Below are 20,859 nucleotides of genomic sequence, written 5' to 3'. Positions count from 1 at the left end.
CTTTCCTGGGTTTCTCCCTTTAATTTTCAAGGCTGCAGCAAAGCTCTGCTCCTTTCTGTGCAGATAAGCGAAGTCTCAAAAGCTCCTCATCAACACGAGTTGAAAGTAACCTGCAGTCTGTAAGGACCTTCCAGGGCTAAAGCCGAGCCAATGGACAGTAGTATATAGCAGCAGGCATCCAGACATTCACTCAATCGCATCTGTGAATGCTTTGAAAAGAAGGGTTAAAAGGTACCTGTCTGATGGAGTTTTGTGATCCCCGCCCCCTTTCGGGGTTCTCCAGGGCCCCCCCTGCCTTTAGCACACCTCCAAGGCTCTGCCACTCAGCCGCCCTGTGAGCTTCCTCCGCGTGCAGGGGAGCTTTTGTACACCGATCTCCCTCACATGGTCTGATTTTCAGATAATCTACTGCCAAAGAGCTCTTTAAGATTTTTTTGCGTCACTTTAAGCCAAATAAACTTTGTGTTTCACCAGGGCTGCAGATCAGGTTTCCTACTCGAAGTGGGTGGGAACATTTCAGGAGCTTAGTTAGGCATAAAGCTGCCTGGTTGGGACTGGGGTATCCTACTCCTTTGCACCTCTTTTGATCCTGACTTTTTCTTCTGTTGACAAAATGCCAGGCACCAGATAGTATGCTTTCCTTAGTTAATAAATTAAAAGATAACTTAAGAACTATAGCACATATATACGTAATTGGCAGGTTACTTTTTCTCAAAGTCAAGTCCTACAGGCAAAAACCGTTACTTTACAGAGGTCTGAACTCTGAGGAAGGATTCTCTGTTAACTTGCAGATTTAAACACAAAGGAGGCTTTTAACAAACAGCGGTAAAAACAGCACCCTTCAGCAGGTCTTCTGAGTGTGCTAAGGCCATTTTTTACAGATGGGTAAAATGGCCACATTTTCTATTTTTTGCATTAATGGTATGAGCTAATTTTGCCATTAGAGCACGGCCATTTGCTAATTGGTTAGCACATGGCAATGTAGCTGCTCCAACCAATTAGTGCAAGAAACCCCCTGCCAAAAAAATACACTTTATTTCTTAGTGCATGGGTAGCAAAATTACCATGGTACACCATTGCTTGCTGTGGTAAGCATGTGTTAGTGCTTACCACAAGCTTTGTAAAAGGGCCTCGGAATATTTTAGTACATAAAAACAGAATAATGTAGTTTGTACTGCGAGGCATCTCTGCAGAAAGCCTAATGCTCTGGTTGAACCCCTCTAGCAAAATAAGAGAAGCTGTGTATCTATAGCAGTTGGCAGGGGATACCAGTAGCAGGTTTGGGGTGCCAGTGCCTATAGAAGAGCTGGGGGGGGGGGGTGTAAGCTCCCCTAGCAGAATTGGGGGCATGTATCAGTGACAGGGTTAGGAGGGAATTCAGGTACCCATAAAAGGGTGGGGAGGGGTGTACACTTGTAGTAGGGTTAGGATGTGTGTATCCATTGCAGAGTTGGTGGGATGTGTAGCATTAGTATGGCTAAAGGTGTCATATCCGTAAAGTTGTATATGTAGTGGCAATAGGGGTTGGGTGGGACTTTTGCTGAAGCTGTAATAAGACTAGAAGAGATTTAGAAAAGGCTATAGACAATATTGGTTACTTTAGGAACAAGACCAGTATTGGGAGACAAGTACTTGTAATGCAATTTGAAATGTCATGCACATTTGACCTGGTGGACCATACCTTATTATTAGATTTACTAATCTTTATTGGGTTAGGAGGAATGGTCCTCAAGTGGTTTCAGGGATTCTTACCAGGTCAAAATGCATGGGATGGCAAAACCTTGGTTCCCTGATTGTGGAGTTACTCAGGGATCACCAATGTCACCTATGCTGTTCAATGTCTTAATGACACGGCTGAGTATAGGACTTTCAAAAAAGGGTTTTTGAAATTTTATCCATGCTGATTACATCACAATTTTTATTCCTTTTGATGAAGAGGTGCAGGAAATTCATACAGTTAAGGCACTGGGCTTTGACTTCTTGAAGCAATGGGCTAGAGATTTTAAACTGAAATTAAATGGTGGCAAGACAACATTTTTGATAGTGGATATTATAAATCAGAATTTAAAGATAAATGGAATTAATTTCAATGTAGAATCTAAACTTAAAATACTGGGGGTTGTTCTAGACAATTATTTAACATTCAAACAGCAGATATCTGAAACTGCTACCAAAGTTTTTAATTTGTTATGGAAATTGAGAGAACAATTTTACCAATAACTGTGCTTGCCCATTTTGATTATTGTAATTCAGTTTATATTGGAGCTAATTATTTGATTTTTAAAAAACTGCAAACATTACAAAGCACAGCTGTGTGTTTTATTTATAAATCTTCCAAGTTTGAAAGGGTAACACCGCTTTTCTTGGAACTCCACTGGCTTTCAGTGAGAGTGCATGTTGTTTTTAAAGTCTGCTCATTAAGTCATCTAATTTTACAGGGATTAGCTCCAGATTATATGTTGAAATTTACAGATTTGTCCACTAGAATTGTTGGACCTTAGCAACATTACATTACCCCCAATTTTAAGAAGGTTATGTATAAAAGAGTCTTTGTAGCACATTTCTCATATCAAGCTACCCTTTGTTGGAATTCATTGCCAATGACTGAGATCTGAACAGAATTATTACTTATCTTTATAACACATTTGTTAATGTTTGCTAAAAGGTGACAACTTTTTTTGAATAATTGTAAAGGGCCATTAATGGTCATTTTTCACTTGATGATGTATCTTCCTAGGAATGCTTAGCTTCTTGATTGCAAACTGCTTACTGGAGTTTTTGCAGGGCAGAAATGCTGAATTTTACTATATCTGTAATAGGATTAGGGAGTGTGTGGACCTGTAGTGGGGGCAGGGGATATCTGTGGACCTGTAACAGGATTGGGAAGGGTATACTTGTAGAGTGTGTGGTGTATACACACCTATAGCAGGATGAAAGGGTGTGTCTAGCAGGGCTGGGAGAGAATATATATGCAGGTTTTAGGCAGGGGTAACTGCAGCAAGGTATCCATAACAGGCTAATCAAGAGGTAATATACATCTAAGGAGATTGTGCCTGTAGCAGGTTAGGAGCTATGTGTACCTTTGTTGTTACCTTCTTGCAGCTCCTTCATCCCAATGGGCCATCCCATTGGTGTGTTATGAGCGCCACCAGGCAGAGAGCTGCAGGGACTGCAGGCAACAAGTCAACCTTGGCATTACCCTGAGGACCATCTTGAATAAAGTAATGTGGTTACCTTAGTCCAAATGTCATTTTAAGATTGCACTGACCTGATGGAGGAAGCATAATTCTCAGAGCTAAGTCATAAAAATTAAAGTCAATAAAAATGTATCACCTATATGTCTACTATGAAGAGGTGAGTTTGGAGACCTCCTCTGCTAATACTACCCTCATCTTGGCTATGTTACTTTACCATTGCAGGTTCATCAGCTCATGAAAAAATATATTGACCTATCTTACACACAAACATTTTGCAGCATGTGGCAGTGTATAAGCCAGAAAAAGTTACAAAGTGAGTTAGCACCATTCTTACATCCCAGGTTCTTACTGTAGGCCTTTCTTTGCAATACACTTAATATTTCATACAACCTCAGACAACTGTTCTTTTAAAACACTGAAGGAAACTTTCTCTTTACTATATGAATGGTTTAGTAATGTACAGAAGCAAAGAAACAAAGCCAGTATTTTTACAGACATGACACTTTTTAGGGATATCCATAAGGGCCAACATTTCAAAATGATTAGGGATGCCAAACACAATACAAATTACCCCTTCCCAGATACAATGAAGGAATTTGTTCAATATTGGTGGGGTGTTCAGTCCACACAGCTGACTCCTATGGGGACATCATTATTTTGGTCTTTTTAGTGACTGTACCTCAGTCTAACTCAGGCTACTGGGATCTCCTCATAGCAAAGAGGATAGAAACCAACATATTGGCCCAAATATTTTTAAAATTGATTTTAACTGGTATGATAACTACTGTACAAAATTTAATTGTTGTATGTATAGCATTATCTGGTATACATAGCACTTTACAGACACGTAACAGATGGTCTCAGCTTCCTGAAATAGAGGAGTAGCCTAACGGTTAGAGCAGTAAACTCAGAACCAGGGAAGCCTGGTTCAAATCCAACTGCAACTCCTTGTGGCCTTGAGCAAGTCACTTAACCCTCCATTGCTTCAGGTAGAAATTTAGTGGCCCTTTTACAAAGCTGCACTAAAAAGTGGCCTGTGCTGTTTTTAGTACATGGGTTTCTTGCATGCTGAGGCCACTTTTAATACAGTTGTAAAATGGCTACAATTTTTTTGTGTCCATTAATGGCCATGTGCTAATTTCAGCGATTTGCCTGCGCTGATTAGCATAGGCATAAGCACATAAGCACCGCCATACTGGGAAAAGACCAAGGGTCCATCAAGCCCAGCATCCTGTCTCCGACAGCGGTCAATCCAGGCTTCAAGAACCCGGCAAAACCCCCCAAAAAATAATAATAATTTTTTAATAATGTTCAATAGACTTTTCCTTCAGGAATCTGTCCAAACCCCCCTTAAACTCCGTAAGGCCAGCTGCTGTCACTACATTCTCCGGCAACGAGTTCCAGAGTCCAACTACAGGCTGAGTAAAGAAAAACTTTCTCCTATTTGTTTTAAATCTACCATATTCTAGATTCATCTTGTGTCCCCTGGTTCTATTATTGTTTGAAAGTGTAAACAAACGCTTCACATCTGTCCGCTCTACTCCGCTCATTATCTTGTAGACTTCTATATCACCCCTCAGCCGCCTTTTCTCTAAGCTGAAGAGCCCTAACCTTCTTAGCCTTTCTTCATAGGGAAGTCGTTCCATCCATTTTATCATTTTCGTCGCCCTTCTCTGCACCTTCTCCAATTCCTTTATATCTTTTTTAAGATGCGGCGACCAGAATTGGACACAATATTCGAGGTGCGGTTGCACCATGGAGCAATACAACGGCATTATAACATCCTTGTGTTTGTTTTCCATCCCTTTCCTAATAATACTCAACATTCTGTGCGCTTTCTTAGCCGCCGCAGCACACTGAGCAGTTATCAACGTCTTATCAACGATGACTCTCAGATCCCTTTCTCTCTGCCCCAACCCCCCCCCCCCCACCAATGCTACAAAATATTTTATAGTTTTTAGCATGAGATTGGCATGCGCCAATCCCAGAATTACCGTGGAACACCTCAGCGCATCCTGTGGTAGAGCATTTTGGCGTTCAGTAAGCACACGTTAGTGCATACCACTGCTTAGTAAAAGTAAAAAAAGCTAAAACACAGTAAAATGTCATTCAAACAAAACCAATTAACAGTGTGTCAGAATCTCAGTCACTGTAAGAAATATTTCTTTAGCAGTTCCATTGGGGAAAAGAATGTTGTAACAGGAAAATTCAATAATCGCAAATTGTTCTTCCTGAGTTGGTTCTCAAGGAACTCATATTTTCTAGCAACTACATTTCTTTCCTTAATTAGTGCTATTGTAGTTTCTTTTGAAGATACCATTTCACTTTCCAGCTTTTTTAAACCATCTGTGTTTCCCTCTACTTTACTAGATAATTGTTGAAAATTATTTCTTAGTTCCTGAGTCTCTCCTTGAAGAGATTCAGAGATTTTTATTAAGGATGAGTCAAGCCTCTGTATGACATTCCAGAGCATGTCTTACAAATTTTGGGTTTTACAAATGACAATTTTCCACCAGTGACAAAAGTTTATTATGTTAAAGGAAAAAGTGTGATTGAACAATTACCAAATCCAGGTGAAGAACCTTTAAACGTAACAGAACTCTTAGAATCCTCTGTGATAACAGAGAGAGCTACTTTATTAGTATCGTTCGCTTTTGAACTGGATAAAATCAATGTTCAACGTATATATTTTCAACATATGAAAGATTTCATGGGGGGTCAGATAAAAATTTTTCCTGATTTATCATGGGAAACCCAGTCAAGGAGGAAAAAACTTTTGGCCTTTAGGGCAAGAGTTTTAGCCCTAGGGGGATCTTTTTTTATTAAGTTCCCATGTAAATGCTTAATTTCTTATGAGTCTAATAATTTTCTTTTTACCGACCCCATGAAACTCCAAGAGTTTGTAATTGCTAAAGAAAGTTTGAGAAATCCCTCTGGGGCAATTAACCAGAATAACGCTGCTGTTTGATTGTATAGTTGGTTTAACCTCTGTTCAATAATTTAAGATATATTGTGATTAAGTATAATTTCTAATTCTTGGATCCCACCGGTAGTGGTTTATGAAAATGTGAATATTTTCCTGTATGCAACTTTCAGCAATGATTTAATTTCTATTAATTTCTGTTATTAACGTTCTTTTGTGAATGTTATATGTAAAACTAATAAAGAAATCAAACATAAAAAAAAAAAAAAAAAAAGAATCTCAGTCACTGTGAATGCTCACAGTGTTCATCCTGTCTCTTTAAGTTTTAAATTTAAGAGCCAAGCCTAAGTTTTGAGTAAAGTAGGGCAAAACAAATGGGGAAATCACAGGCCTTCAGTCAAAGGGTCCCTGTAGTAGGTTGTCCCAGATCATCTGCAGCACTTCCTTGAGTTTGGCGATTGTTTGTGACTTTGGGTGGAGCTTGTGATAGGCCTCCAACACTGCTCCCCAGATGAAAGTCTATGTCACTGGTACCCTTTTTTATTTTTCAAATAATGGTATGTTTACAGTGCAAACATTTTTGAATGTTCGAAAATCGGTGGGTGGTCATGCTAAAAAGTCTGTAACTTCGCCGTTTAAAGATAATCTCATTCCACTTGTTACATAAACATAGTTATTAATAACAAATATAGCAGTAAAATTTCACACTGAAATTCCAAGCGGTTACTGAGAAAATAGCAAAACAACTCTAGGTAATTACTTTTTTTTTTTTTTTGCTTCACCCTGTTGGGTAACTTACCAAGGTTCTGTTAGATAGCACATTGTCGATGAGTAATCATTTAAAACATCTTGCTAAAACTGCTTTTTTTAAAACTGAATTTGTTATACAGACTGCGTGACTTACTTTCTTTTCATAATTTTTGCACAGTTTTACACAATATTATTTCTCTTTTTTGCTTTCTGTAATGTCCTTTTCCTTGTGCTGCCAAACTATGTAATTCATAGTATACAAAATAGAACTAAACGAAGCAGCTCAATTATTGACTCACACTTTTAAAATAGAACACATTTCTCCTGTCCTAATTTCATTGCATTGGCTCCCTATATCAGCTAGAATCAAATTTAAGACCTTAACTTCAATCCTCAAGGCTTTGAACAATGCTGTACCTATGAATTTGACGTCCAATAACATGGGAGGACAATCAAACCCACGTAGGCAGAACAAGCAAAAAACACAGAAGTCGGAATGACCACGGCGATGAGCCAGATGATTGTGTAACACACCAATGTTTGCTTGAAGACAGAACATCAGCATATAATCAATGGCACACTGCCTGTAAATTACAAGAAAACTGACAGATCTAGTTCCTGATTGAGCCCATGCATTTTTAATTTTAGATTGTTTTCATTCACCCCTTGTCAAATTCAAAATATATGTACACACTTCTCTCTGCAACTTCATTACACTTGAATAACTTGTTCACTTCCTCTTAGTTATGTTTCATATTATTTACATACAATACACTTAGATAATTTATCACTTCTCTTGTTTTTCCTCCCTTACTGTTCATCACATATCTCACACACTTCATAAATTTCACTCTGTTTTTGGTAGAGTCACTTCTCCGTTTTTTTTTCTCACACTCACATATACATTAACATTTGGTAATATGATAAATTCGTGCACACCAATGTATTTATACCATTTGTTGTTTATTTTTTGTAAGAACTCCTGATGAAGGCATAAGGTTTTTGTTTTCAGGGGTGATGAAGTGGAGGAACTGAAAGAAATCTCAATGAACCTGAAAGATGTACTGATCTAAATTGACAAGTTAAAGAGTGATAAATCACCTGGACCTGATGGTATACACTCCAGGGTATTGAAAAAACTCACACATGAATTTGCTGATCTGCTGCTAGTGATCTGTAACCGGTCGTTAAAATCGTCCTGAAGACTGGAGGGTGATCAATGTGACGCTGATTTTTAAAAAGGGCTCCAGAGGTGAACCGGGAAATTACATACCAGTAAGTCTGACTTCAGTGCTGGGCAAAATAGTGGAAACTGTTATAAAGAATAAAATTACAAACACGTAGACAAACATGGTTTAATGGGACAGAGTCAGCATGGATTCAGCCAAGGGAGGTCTTGCCTCACCAATTAGCTTCATTTCTTTGAAGGGATTTCTTTGAAGGCCTGAATAAACATGTCGATAAAGGTGAACTGGTTGATGTAGTGTATCTAGATTTTCAGAAAGTTTTTGACAAAGTACCTCATGAGAGACTCTTGAGAAAATTAAGGAGGCATGGGATAGGAAGCAATGTCCTTCTGTGGATTAAAAATTGGTTACTGGACAGAAAACAGGGTTGGGTTAAATGGCCATTTTTCTCAGTGGAGAAGGGTGAATAGTGGAGTGCCGCAGGGATCTGTATTGGGACTGGTGCTATTTAACATATTTATAAATGATCTGGAAATCGGGATGATGAATGAAGTGATTAAATTTGCAGATGACATGAAACTATTTAAAGTTGTCAAACTGCATGTGGATTGTGAAAAATTGCAGGAAGACCTTAGGAAACCGGAAGACGGGGCATCCAAATGGCAGATGAAATTTAACAGACAAATGTAAAGTGATGCACATTGGGAAGAATAATCTGAATCATAGTTATCTGATGCTAAGGTCCACTATAGGAGTCAGCACTCAAAAAAAAGGCATAGGTGTCATTGTAGACAATACACTGAAATCTTCTGCCCAGTATGTGGCGGCGGCAGCAGGCAAAAAAGCAAACAGGATGCTAGGAATTATTGGAGAGGAATGCAAAATAATACCAAAAATATTATAATGCCTCTGTATTGCTCCATGGTGCAACCTCACCTTGAGTAGTGCATTCAATTCTGGTCGCCGTATCTCAAAAAAGATATAGTGGATTTAGAAAAGATTCAAAGAAAAGTGACCAAAATGATAGAAGGGATGGAACTGCTCCCATATGGGTAATGGCTAAAGAGGTTAGGGCTCTTCAGCTTGGAAAAGAGACTGCTGAGGGAAGATATGATTGAGGTCTACAAAAGTGGTGTGGAGCGGATGGAGGTGAATCGATCTTTCATTCATTCAAAAAGTACAAAGACTTGGGAACACTCAATGACATTGCATAGAAATACTATTATTTATTTATTGCATTTGTATCCCACATTTTCCCACCTCTTTGCAGGCTCAATGTGGCTTACAGTACATCATGAAAGGTGGAAATATATTAGAAAATAGACATTAGGTATTACAGAAGGGTCTTGGGTAACATGATAATGAATAAAACATGATTATTAAGACAAATAGGAGGAAATATTTTTTCACTCGAAGAATAGTTAAGCTCTGGAACTCTTTGCCAGAGGATGTGGTAACGGTGGTTAGCATATCTGGGTTTGAAAAAGGTTTAGAGAAGTTCCTGGAGGAAAAGTCCACAGTTTGTTATTGAAATGGACATAGAAGAAGCCACTGCTTGCACTGGGATTGGTAGCATGGAATGTTGCTACTAATTGGGTTTCTACCAGGTATTTGTGACCTGGATTGGCTACAGCTGGAAGCAGGATACTGGGCTAGATGGATCATTGGTCTGACCCAGTATGGTTATTCTTATGTTCATATGTAAAACACAGACAGTGTTGAGTCCATGCTCCAGCTGAGCCTGACATTTTTATTTGATGTGCTGTCTTCAGATTGCTGTGTTACACAATAAAGACGTATTTTATTTTGTCTGGCTCATCACAGTGGTCATTCGCACCTATGATTTTGTCCATATCTGTTAGATGCTACATATCCACATTGAATATTCATGAGAGAAATCTGCAAGTACTGCCTCCACTGCATGTGAATCAGGGGCGTAGACAGCCCTCCAATGTCTTGGGGGGGGGCAACACATTTCCCTCTCTTCTCCCCCCCCCCCCCATGTGCTAATCATACCTCTGCTAGTGGGGATGTGAAAGCCCCATTAGGCAAAAATATAGTGCCTGAGCTGTTCTCCTCCTCATCGCACAGCAAGAGAAATCCCGGCATTGGCGGCTGAAGGCATGCCACCACGGTCTGCAGGAAGCAGCGTGAGAAGGGAGGGAGACACTGTATTCATTTGGCTGGCGGGGCTTCAGCATCCTTGCCAGCAAAGGGGTGCTGCAGTTCTGAAGGTGGCCTGAGCCCAAATTGGAAGCACCCAGGCTCATGCATATCTCTCTCATGAATATTCATTGTGGATATCCTTTAAATCTGACTGGCTGGGGAGCCCCCAGGACAGTTTTGGGAACCCCTGAGTTAGAGAATCAGAAATGTAAAATATATGGAAGAAATAAGAGAAACATAAAACTTTAGCCTTCCTTTGATGGATACCACCAAGCCTTTTTCAACAGCCATCTATGCAGTTTAACTTCTTAAATGTACAAGACTCAGATTTGCATTTGATAATGTTATCTCCAACAGTACAAGCTCAACTTCTGTAACAGTTCAAATGTTTTGAAATAGGAGAGGTGACCCGAGGGACACCACCGCTGGGAGAAGGAAGTCTCCCAGATCCATGTTAGACACAGTGAAGGAAGCATCCTACATTCCTACCATCCATCTAGAGACACAAACATTCTGAATAGACTGCTTGTCCTGTCTTCATTGCAGAAAGCTGTGGAATAAGATAGAAAAAAAAAAGAATATACATTTAAATGGAGAAATGAAAAAACAGAGGTGAGCAGGAGATTCCATCCACCTGACCGGGCAGCTAGAACAGACTGGACAGGAACCAAGTAGGCACTGTGGTGGGTGTGAGGGGAAAGGGAAAGGGGATAGGATTTGATATACTGACTTTCTGTGATTACAATCAAAGTGATTTACATATTATTATATACAGGTACTTATTTTGTACCTGGAGCAATAGAGAAGTGACTTGCCCAGAGTCACAAAGAGCTGCAATGGGAATTGAGCTCAGATCCCCTGGTTCTCAGGCCACTGCACTAACCATTAGGTTATTCCTCCATTCTGTGGACTGCACATGCCCAGAAAGGCCTTTCCAGGTTTTTCTGAGTCCATGGCACAGTCAGATGACATCACTAGCATGTAGAAGACTAATCCTGCTGGTCCATGGAGAGCTGGTACTGCACAGCTCTGTTTCTCAGTGTCATCTACACTGAATCCGTTGTCTCTGTAAACACTGCCTTTCCATTTAATCTCTTCACAAATTTCCTCTTTACTAATTCTCTGTTCTTTTAGCTTGTCTTGTTTTCTGCATTCAATTCCTGTCCACTCTCTGATTCATCATCCTTGTTTGTTACTTTTTCCAAATGACGTATGCAAGCATATTGACTGTCAAAGTTCCCTCCATTGCAATGGTTGAAGGTAAAATTATGTATCATACCTGATAATTTTCTTTCCATTAATCATAGCTGATCAATCCATAGACTGGTGGGTTGTGTCCATCTACCAGCAGGTGGAGATAGAGAGCAAACTTTTGCCTCCCTATATGTGGTCATGTGCTGCCGGAAACTCCTCAGTATGTCGATATCAAAGCTCCATCCGCAGGACTCAGCACTTAGAGAATTACACCCACAAAGGGACACTCTGCCCAGCTCACCACCGCCGAAACGGGGGAGGGGAATTAACCCAGCTCATCCCCACACAAGTGGGGGAGGGGAATCCGTCCAGCTCATCCCCGCGGAGCGGGGGAGGGACACCACCCCGCCGATGCGGGGGGATCTGGCTTATCCTGCAACCGCAACCGCGGGAGGAGCTGACTGACCCTAACACCGCCGAAGCGGGAGGGGTACAAAGCTGCCCTACAGCCGCACGAAGCGGGAGGGAGTGCCGGCAGAATTTAAGTCTCAATCCAGCCCCGTAAAACGGAGGGGAGAGGAATGCAGCAGCTCACTGTAACACAAACTCGTCTCAACTCTTGAAGAATCCAAGTGAAAAAACTTGAACACGAAGTCCTCCTGAAGTAACTGAAGACTAAACTTGAACCTAAAATTCAACCAGAATATAAACAGTACAGATATCTGGGAGGGGCTATGGATTGATCAGCTATGATTAATGGAAAGAAAATTATCAGGTATGATACATAATTTTACCTTCCATATCATCATGCTGATCAATCCATAGACTGGTGGGATGTACCGAAGCAGTACTCACCCAGGGCGGGACATTGAAATCCCTGACCTCAACACTGAAGCTCCAAACCGGGCCTCCGCCCGTGCCGCCACAGTCAAGCGGTAATGCTTGGAGAATGTATGGGCCGATGCCCAAGTTGCCGCCTTGCATATCTCTTCCAAGGAGACGGACCCGGCCTCTGCCATCGAGGCCGCCTGAGCTCTAGTGGAGTGAGCCTTCAGCTGGATAGGCGGCACCTTCCCTGCGGCCACATAAGCCGCTGCAATGGCTTCCTTGACCCATCTTGCCACTGTAGGCTTAGCAGCCTGCAGACCCTTACGAGGACCTGCAAACAGGACAAACAGATGATCCGATTTCCGGAAATCATTGGTCACTTCCAAGTATCTGATGATGACTCGTCTCACATCCAGATATTTAAGAGCAGAGTATTCCTCTGGGTAGTCCTCCCTACGAAAGGAAGGGAGACAGAGCTGCTGATTCACATAGAAGCGAGAAACAATCTTGGGCAGGAAGGAAGGCACTGTGCGAATAGTCACTCCTGCCTCAGTGAACTGCAGAAAAGGCTCTCGACATGAGAGTGCCTGGAGCTCGGAAACTCTTCTGGCTGAAGTGATAGCCACCAAAAAGACTGCTTTCAACGTCAGGTCTTTCAGAGATGCCCTCGACAAGGGTTCAAAAGGCGGCTTCTGTAATGCTCTTAGCACCAGGTTGAGATTCCACGCAGGCACCACCGAGTGCAGAGGAGGGCGCAGGTGATTAACTCCCTTGAGAAAACGCACCACATCTGGCTGCGAAGCCAGGGAAGCACCCTTCAGGCGGCCCCTGAAGCAAGCCAGGGCCGCTACCTGGACTTTAAGGGAACTGAGCGACAGGCCTTTCTCCAGACCTTCTTGCAGGAATGCCAACACTGAAGAAATTGGAGCAGTGAATGGAGAAAATGAGCCTGCTTCACACCACGCTGCAAAGGTACGCCAAACCCTGGCGTAAGCAGTAGAAGTAGAGCGCTTCCTCGCTCTCACCATAGTGGCGATGACCTTGTCTGAGAAGCCCTTCTTCCTCAGACGCTGCCGCTCAATAGCCAGGCCGTAAGATCAAAGGGGGAGGGATCCTCCATCACTACGGGACCCTGATGAAACAGACCCTGCTCCACTGGCAGCCGCAGAGGATCGTCGACTGAGAGCCTGATCAAGTCTGCATACCAGGGACGTCTGGGCCAATCCGGACCCACCAGGATTATCCGGCCCGGATGCTTTGCCACCCGGTCTAGCACCCTGCCCAACATGGGTCAGGGCGGGAACACATAGAGAAGCTCTTGTGTCGGCCACTGTTGGAGAAGAGCATCTACTCCCAGGGATCGAGGGTCCCGTCCTCTGCTGAAAAAGCGCGGCACTTGGCAATTGGCCGATGACGCCATCAGATCTAGGCTCGGCTGGCCCCAGCGCTTCGTGATGTCCAAGAACGCCTGAGCAGATAGCTGCCACTCTCCGGGCTCCAAGGTATGGCGACTGAGAAAGTCCGCCTTGACATTCATGACTCCGGCAATGTGGGCCGCTGACAGCTGTTCCAGGTTCGCTTCCGCCCACTGGCATAGATTCATGGCCTCTTTGGCTAGAGGGGCGCTCTTGGTACCTCCCTGGCGGTTGACATAAGCCACAGCCGTGGCATTGTCCGACAGGACCCGTACAGGCTTCATCGCCAGTACCGGGATGAACTCCAAAAGCGCCAACCGAATGGCTCTGAGTTCCAGGAGGTTGATAGACCACTTTGCCTCTGCAGGAGACCAGAGCCCCTGCGCTGTCCTTCCCAAGCAGTGGGCTCCCCAGCCCGACAAAGAGGCGTCCGTCGTGACGACAATCCACTCCGGGGTCACCAGAGGCATTCCTGCAGACAACTTGACTGTCTGCGTCCACCAGCTCAGCGCCTTGCGCACTGCTGGGTCCAAGGGAAGGCGCACAGCATAATCCTCCGACATCGGAGTCCAGCGCTGCAGCAGAGAGTGTTGTAGTGGTCTTATATGAGCCCTGGCCCAGGGCACTACTTCCATCATGGCCGTCATAGAGCCCAACAGCTGCACATAGTCCCAAGCCCGAAGAGGAGAGGCTACTAGGAACTGGTCCACCTGAGCCTGAAGCTTGACAATCCGATTGTCTGGCAGGAACACTCTGCCCACTTGGGTGTCGAATCGAACTCCCAGATACTCCAGGGACTGAGTTGGGCGCAGCTGGCTTTTCTCCCAGTTGATGATCCACCCCAGGGAGCTCAAAAGAGCAACCACCCGGTTCACAGCTTTGCCGCACTCTGCATAAGAGGGGGCTCGGATCAACCAGTCGTCCAGATAAGGATGGACTTGTACTCCTTCCTTCCTCAGGAAGGCCGCGATGACCACCATCACTTTGGAGAAGGTCCGCGGAGCAGTAGCCAACCCGAACGGGAGGGCTCTGAACTGGAAGTGTCGGCCCAGGACTGCAAAACGCAGAAAGCGTTGATGAGGAGGCCAGATGGGAATATGCAAGTACGCTTCCTTGATGTCCAAGGATGCCAGGTACTCCCCTGCCTTCACTGCCGCTATAACAGAGCGGAGAGTCTCCATGCGAAAGTGCCGAACTTTCAAGGCCCGATTGACCCCTTTGAGGTCGAGGATAGGCCGGACAGAACCTCCTTTCTTTGGTACCACAAAGTAAATGGAGTAACGCCCCTTGCCAAGCTGATTTTCTGGCACCGGAACGACCGCACCCAGGCGGATCAGGTTGTCCAAGGTCTGCTACACTGCCACAGCTTTGACCGGAGACTTGCAGGGAGAGAGTACAAACCCGTCTCTTAAGGGTCGGCAGAACTCTAGCTTGTAGCCGTCTCTGATGACTTCCAGCACCCAAGCGTCTGAAGTTATTGTGGTCCACTCGCCCAGAAACGAGGACAGCCGTCCTCCAATCTGCACTGGAGCGTGGACCAAGGCCCCGTCATTGGGTCCGAGACCCTGGGGGAGGACCGGAGGGAGCACCTCCGGGACGGCGGTCTCTGCGAAAGGAATGCTGCTTGGGGGAGAAGTTCCTCTTGAAGGAAGAGGGGGCAGAGGAGCCCGACCTGCCCGGGCGGTACCGACGGACTTCCTGAAACAGTCCTCTGGAGGTACCGGGGCGAGTATTAGCCCGAGCCCTGACCTCTGGTAACTTCTTGCCCTTAGACGTGCCGAGATCGGTCACGATTTTGTCCAGCTCGACCCCAAAGAGCAGCTTGCCTTTAAAAGGCAATCTAGCCAGGCGGGATTTAGAGGCGTGGTCAGCAGACCAATGCTTCAGCCAAAGCCACCGCCGCGCAGAGATTGTCTGAGCCATGCCCTTAGCTGAGGCCCTCAAGACATCATACAGCAAGTCTGCCAAATAGGCTAAGCCCGATTCCAGGGCCGGCCAATCAGCCCTCAAGGAATGATCCGAGGGGGAAGCCCGCTGCACCATAGTCAGGCACGCCCTGGCCACATAGGAGCCGCAAACTGAGGCCTGCAAACTTAAAGCAGCCGCCTCAAAGGACGACCTTAAGGCCGCCTCCAATCTTCTGTCTTGGGCGTCCTTTAGGGCCGTGCCACCTTCCACCGACAATGCTGTTTTCTTAAGTCACCGCAGTGATTAAAGAATCCACGGTAGGCCACAGATAGGCCTCACGTTCACTTTCAGGCAAAGGATAGAGGCGGGACATAGCCCTAGCCACTTTAAGGCTCGCTTCCGGGACATCCCATTGAGCCGAAATTAAGGTGTGCATGGCATCATGCACGTGGAAGGTTCTAGGCGGGCGCTTCGTCCCCAGCATAATGGCAGAGCCAACAGGGGCTGAGGGAGAGACGTCCTCCGGAGAGGAAATCTTCAAAATGCCCATGGCCTGCACTAACAGGTTGGGCAAATCCTCTGAGCTAAAGAGCCGCGCTGCAGAGGGGTCATCCGCTCCATCCGAGCGGGGATCCGTCTCCTCCAAGGAATCCGCAAAGGACCGTTGGGAGAACTCAGATACGCTGCCCTCATCTACATCGGAGGAGACAAAATCCTCCAAGGCCTGGGAATCAACCCGAGGGCGTTTACCTCCGAGGGCCTCAACCTCTTTACCAGACGAGGGAGCAGGGGCAGCGTTTTGCATAAGGAAGGCCTGATGCAGCAGCAAAACAAACTCGGGGGAGAAACCCCCCAGACTGTGCACTTCCGCAGCCTGGGCTACAGCCCTAGACGCACCCTCAACTGGCGCTCGCAAGAGCGGGGGAGATACATGCTGCGCATCCAAGATGGCGTCCGGCGCGACACTCCGCGAAGGAGCCGCGCGGGAAGAACGGCGCTTAACTTTAGCCGCTTTTGTGCCGTCGCCCAAATTAAGGGCGTTCATGGCATTAATGTCTCCTACCTCAAGGGCGGCCCAAGAAGAAGCCGTCCGAGCCGCGTGGCCGGCCAAGATGGCGGAGGCGAGCAGCGGGGGATGGGCGTTTATGGCGGGAAAAAACGCCACACCGGAGGAAGGACCGGGACACTCATCGGTCACGAAACTGTCACCCAACAAGGGCGAATCAGACTTCAAGACCCCCGCATCCCCTCTAGAAGCGCCCAAGCGATCCGGGGAGCGACTCTTTGCGCCCTCGCCCTCCGACGCCATAGGCCACGTGGAGATCAATCGGGGAACCCCCTGCCTGCTATAAAAAGGTAAAAATTACCTGCTTTCCGCTCCGAGCTGTAACGACCTGGTGTCCCAGTGAGTAGCTGCAATAAACGTTTAAATAAACGTCGAAATAAACGCCTTTAAGGACGTTCAAAATTTTTTTTTTTTTTTTTTTTTAAATGGAGCCAGCGGGAGGGGGGAGAAAAGGAGGGACCTGGCGCTTGCTCAAGAAGAGCCCTCAACCCCAGGTACTGCACTTGCTCAAGAAGAGCCCTCAACCCCAGGTACTCAACAAAACCTAAAAATTAGGCTTGGAGGCCTAGCCAGAGCTGCTGCTGTGTGTGACCACCACCTGCTGAGATAGAGAACATACTGGGGAGTTTCCGGCAGCACATGACCACATATAGGGAGGCAAAAGTTTGCTCTCTATCTCCACCTGCTGGTAGATGGACACAACCCACCAGTCTATGGATTGATCAGCATGATGATATGGAAGTGCACATTGTATTCCACAATACAGACTTTAGTTGTATGTATAGAAGCAACAAGAAGAAAATCATTTTAATTCTATTGAGTTTTCAAGGGCCTAGTTTAGCCATATACTGAGATGAGGAAATAGAAACAAATCAGTAAATGCCCTGACAAAACTGGAACCTACGTGGCTTCCGAAATGTGACAAGCACACAAATACATCAAATGAGACAGACAGACTCCTGGGAAAACGACCGAGTCAGGATGTGTTCTTTTACTGCAAAAGGGAAAACATGGAGAAAAACTGTATACCATAAAAAAATGGAAACCTGGGAATAAGCTTAAAGCATAAATGAACAGTTCACGCTTAATTCACAGTAGAAATTGAATACTGGTATTTTTTAAATTATGTATTGTATAGTATTTATTTGTACTTGTTTTGTATTGTTCATTGCTTGGATGTTTTCTCTGAAGAGCACTTATACAAATTCTTTAAACAGCAAGCAAGAACACAAAGGGTAAGTACGAAGCATTATGTTATAAAAACACTGGGAATGGGGGGGGGGGGGGGGGCCATCAACTCACAGGTTACCCTAACTTCTCAGCTGTAGTTCTGGTACAGTGTCTATAAAGAGGGGGAAACAGTTGGATTACTCCTCTTTCACCATTGTAACTTTGTAAAACAAAATTTATAAATTAATTGATTCTTCACTGCTACCATCAGCATCATGTATAATGTACATCACTTTTACATGTTTGACTGTCAAAACCACTTAGCTGGCAGTTCTCACAGTCAAACATGCAAATGGTGATACTTAGAGAGACTGGATCAGTTGCACATAACATACTTAATGCTCTCCATGAGCCACAAATTCTAAGGCTGCAATCGGGTTTTACCTAATAAAGACAACCAAATTATTTTATTATGAAAAATTTTATTAAAAGCCTCATAGCACCATCCAGTCATTGGAAATTATCTCCCATTACAACTTTGTGGCTAGTTCTAGTTAAAGCTTCATGTATCCCCCAAGCAAGGCACATATAGGGCCTGTGGAGTTTTCTGGCCTAGCTCCCAGGAAAGGATACCCCTAGCTGAGACATTCCTCCCATTCCCCTCCCCCCAAGACTGATTATATCTGTAAAAGTAGACTGGACTATAGATTCCGGGAACAAATCACGTTAGGAAATGAAAGAACCAGAGATAAGGCTCTGTGAAAGAAAAAGAAAGGAACCCAATCCCTTGCACCAGAAAGACAAAACTACAAAAGGCAACATGTAAAGCCTGAAACGCTCCTTTAGTTCCAAGATCACTGCACTATGAAGGAAAATTAAGCATTAAAAAGACAAGTATAAAATCCTAAAAGGATTAAGGGCTTCTGGAATGTTCTCATTAGTTCAGAAGCACTATGGCTAGTCTGAGCATGAAAACCAGTAAGTTGAGAGGAATACAGAGAAATAAGTTATGGAGAACCACTCCAAATCTTTTCTTACCCCATATCATAACCCATTCCAATCTTGGTTAAATTATATGACTGATTAAAAATCTAAAACAACAGGTTTTAAAATCTTGTTTTCAGTTTGGCAAACCCTAGCTGGTGCCGAGTGGTTTTAACATGTGGGCCCATGGATTTGGTGATGCAAAGATGACATTATCCCCATGGATGGTTCTCGGAGACAGGCTCCCTTGTAGGGATGAGCTTCATACCCTTCAGAGAAGTTTTGGGGATACTCTTGGAGTGTCTCGAAACAGCAGCACATCTGATCTACATGGCCCATCGGGTAGGAATCAGCGGCCGCATCTGCTCCAGAACAACCAGGAACATTCTGTTGATCATTCAGCCAAAGCACCCATGGGGTCCCAGGCAGGTAAAACAATAGGTTCCTGCTTCATCACAGCCAAGATCTCGGCTGGCACGTACTTCTTATCCACCACCACTTCATACACGTACTCGGAAAACCAGGCATCTGTCATGATCAGATATCCTGCAGAGGTTAAGAATAGAAAGAACTCCTATTAGTGCAGTGCCAAGGGAGAAGACCAGGAACTCCAGCATCACCTGACATGCAGAACACACATGCACAAACCACTTCTGGTACCCACAGACAGCAAGCAGAATCATGACAGACATATTCCAGAATCTCATCAGGCTGGGGTTTACTGTTATTGGATCAACCAAAAATAAAAAAAATCAAAGGATACTGTAAGTCCAAGAAGTGGACTAGAAGAACAGATGGCCACTATCAGCTACAAAGTGACACCAAGGAATCATCTTGGAGATGTTCCTTCAGCTCTTAGGGATATGGGCATGCCATCCAGGCTGGAAAAGAGGAAAGATGGATCTACAAAATTAAGGGAAAATAGGTGTGTGGTGGTGGGGAGGGAGTGATGAGCTTTTGAACCATACAGGCTCCTTCTTCACACAAGAACCAATATAGCTACTAAGACTTAGCAATGAAGATATATTTTGGAATGGCATTTAGATGCTTTAAAATGGATGTACATCTCGCTATAATCCCCTACAGGAGTGTGCAGTCTCACAACCGGCATCCATTTTCCAAGAGCCAAATGATTCAAGCCATTCTAACCACTCAGTGGCGTAGTCAGACAGCCAGTTTTGGGTGGACCTGAGCCCAAATTGGGTGGGCACAAAATTTTCTCTGCTCCGCCCTACCTATCTTGATCAGGCAGAAACCGGAAGTTGTGGCAGAGGAGAGGCTGCCAGGTTAGCACTTAGTAGCTGCAAGGAGATTGCTGAGTGGCAGGCAGCGTGTGGGAATCGCTGCGAGCTGAGCCTGCGACCGTCACCAATGGAAAAAAGCTACTTGCAGAACACTGCTGCTGGGCGGACCTGACCCTGGGCCCACCCGTGGCTATGCCCCTGTAATCACTCAATTTTGATGGAAATATCTTGCTGTTTTTGCATCTTATATTTGTTTCTTTTCATGTAATTTGCAGACCTGGATACTGATAACTAGTAATAACAATGACAATAAAGACTTATATTCTGCTACAAACCGATAAAGCCCAGTGCAGATTGCAATAAAAGAGAACTAGACGTATCTAGTGAATAACAAATTTCATAATAAAACAATCTAAATTACATAAAAAAACTTTTGAAATGGGAAGGAGAGATCTTACTGAGTGCCGCAAGCCTGGAGTGTGTTCTTTCACTGATGCACATGCCTACCTCATCAAACCCCGGAATGACAATGACATTATCAGATTATAATGTGTAATCCCTTCCTGTAGTGTGCTTCAATTAAAGAGAGTCTTATGTGAGTAAAATTGTTTTGTTTATATTTAATATGGGGAAAGCCTGTATTTCGGATGCTCAGACTTCCTCCCCCAAAGTTAATGGACCCATGGATAAGAATATTATCATCAAACCTGGCGAGCTGAACTTTTCTAGTGCTTCTTCTCCTGAACCAGGCCCCTCCTTAAGTTCAGGATGGAATATTATTCCACCCCACCCATTAGTAACTAAGCCCGGGCTTGAAGCATTCTTGA

At 44.4% G+C, this 20,859-nt stretch overlaps 2 protein-coding genes across 2 annotated transcripts in view; both read right to left on the bottom strand.

Moving 5' to 3' along the window:
* SLC6A4 (solute carrier family 6 member 4) overlaps positions 1-344 on the bottom strand; it is a 62,408-nt gene extending 62,064 nt beyond the window's left edge. Inside the window, exon 1 of the mRNA XM_030185700.1 lies at positions 236-344. The gene's annotated coding sequence lies outside the window, so the exon portion shown is untranslated. The remainder of the gene's footprint in view (positions 1-235) is intronic.
* Positions 345-17,777: 17,433 nt separating this feature from the next.
* Positions 17,778-20,859, bottom strand: part of BLMH (bleomycin hydrolase) — a 47,048-nt gene continuing 43,966 nt past the window's right edge. The window contains exon 12 of the mRNA XM_030222371.1: positions 17,778-19,334. Coding sequence (XP_030078231.1) covers positions 19,183-19,334 — 152 coding nt within the window. The 3' untranslated portion in view covers positions 17,778-19,182. The remainder of the gene's footprint in view (positions 19,335-20,859) is intronic.

Source organism: Microcaecilia unicolor, chromosome 13 (genome assembly GCF_901765095.1).
Source record: "Microcaecilia unicolor chromosome 13, aMicUni1.1, whole genome shotgun sequence".
Classification (NCBI taxonomy): Eukaryota; Metazoa; Chordata; class Amphibia; order Gymnophiona; family Siphonopidae; genus Microcaecilia; species Microcaecilia unicolor.
The sequence above is the reverse complement of the archived record's forward strand: the minus strand, read 5'-3'. Positions and strand labels throughout refer to the sequence as shown.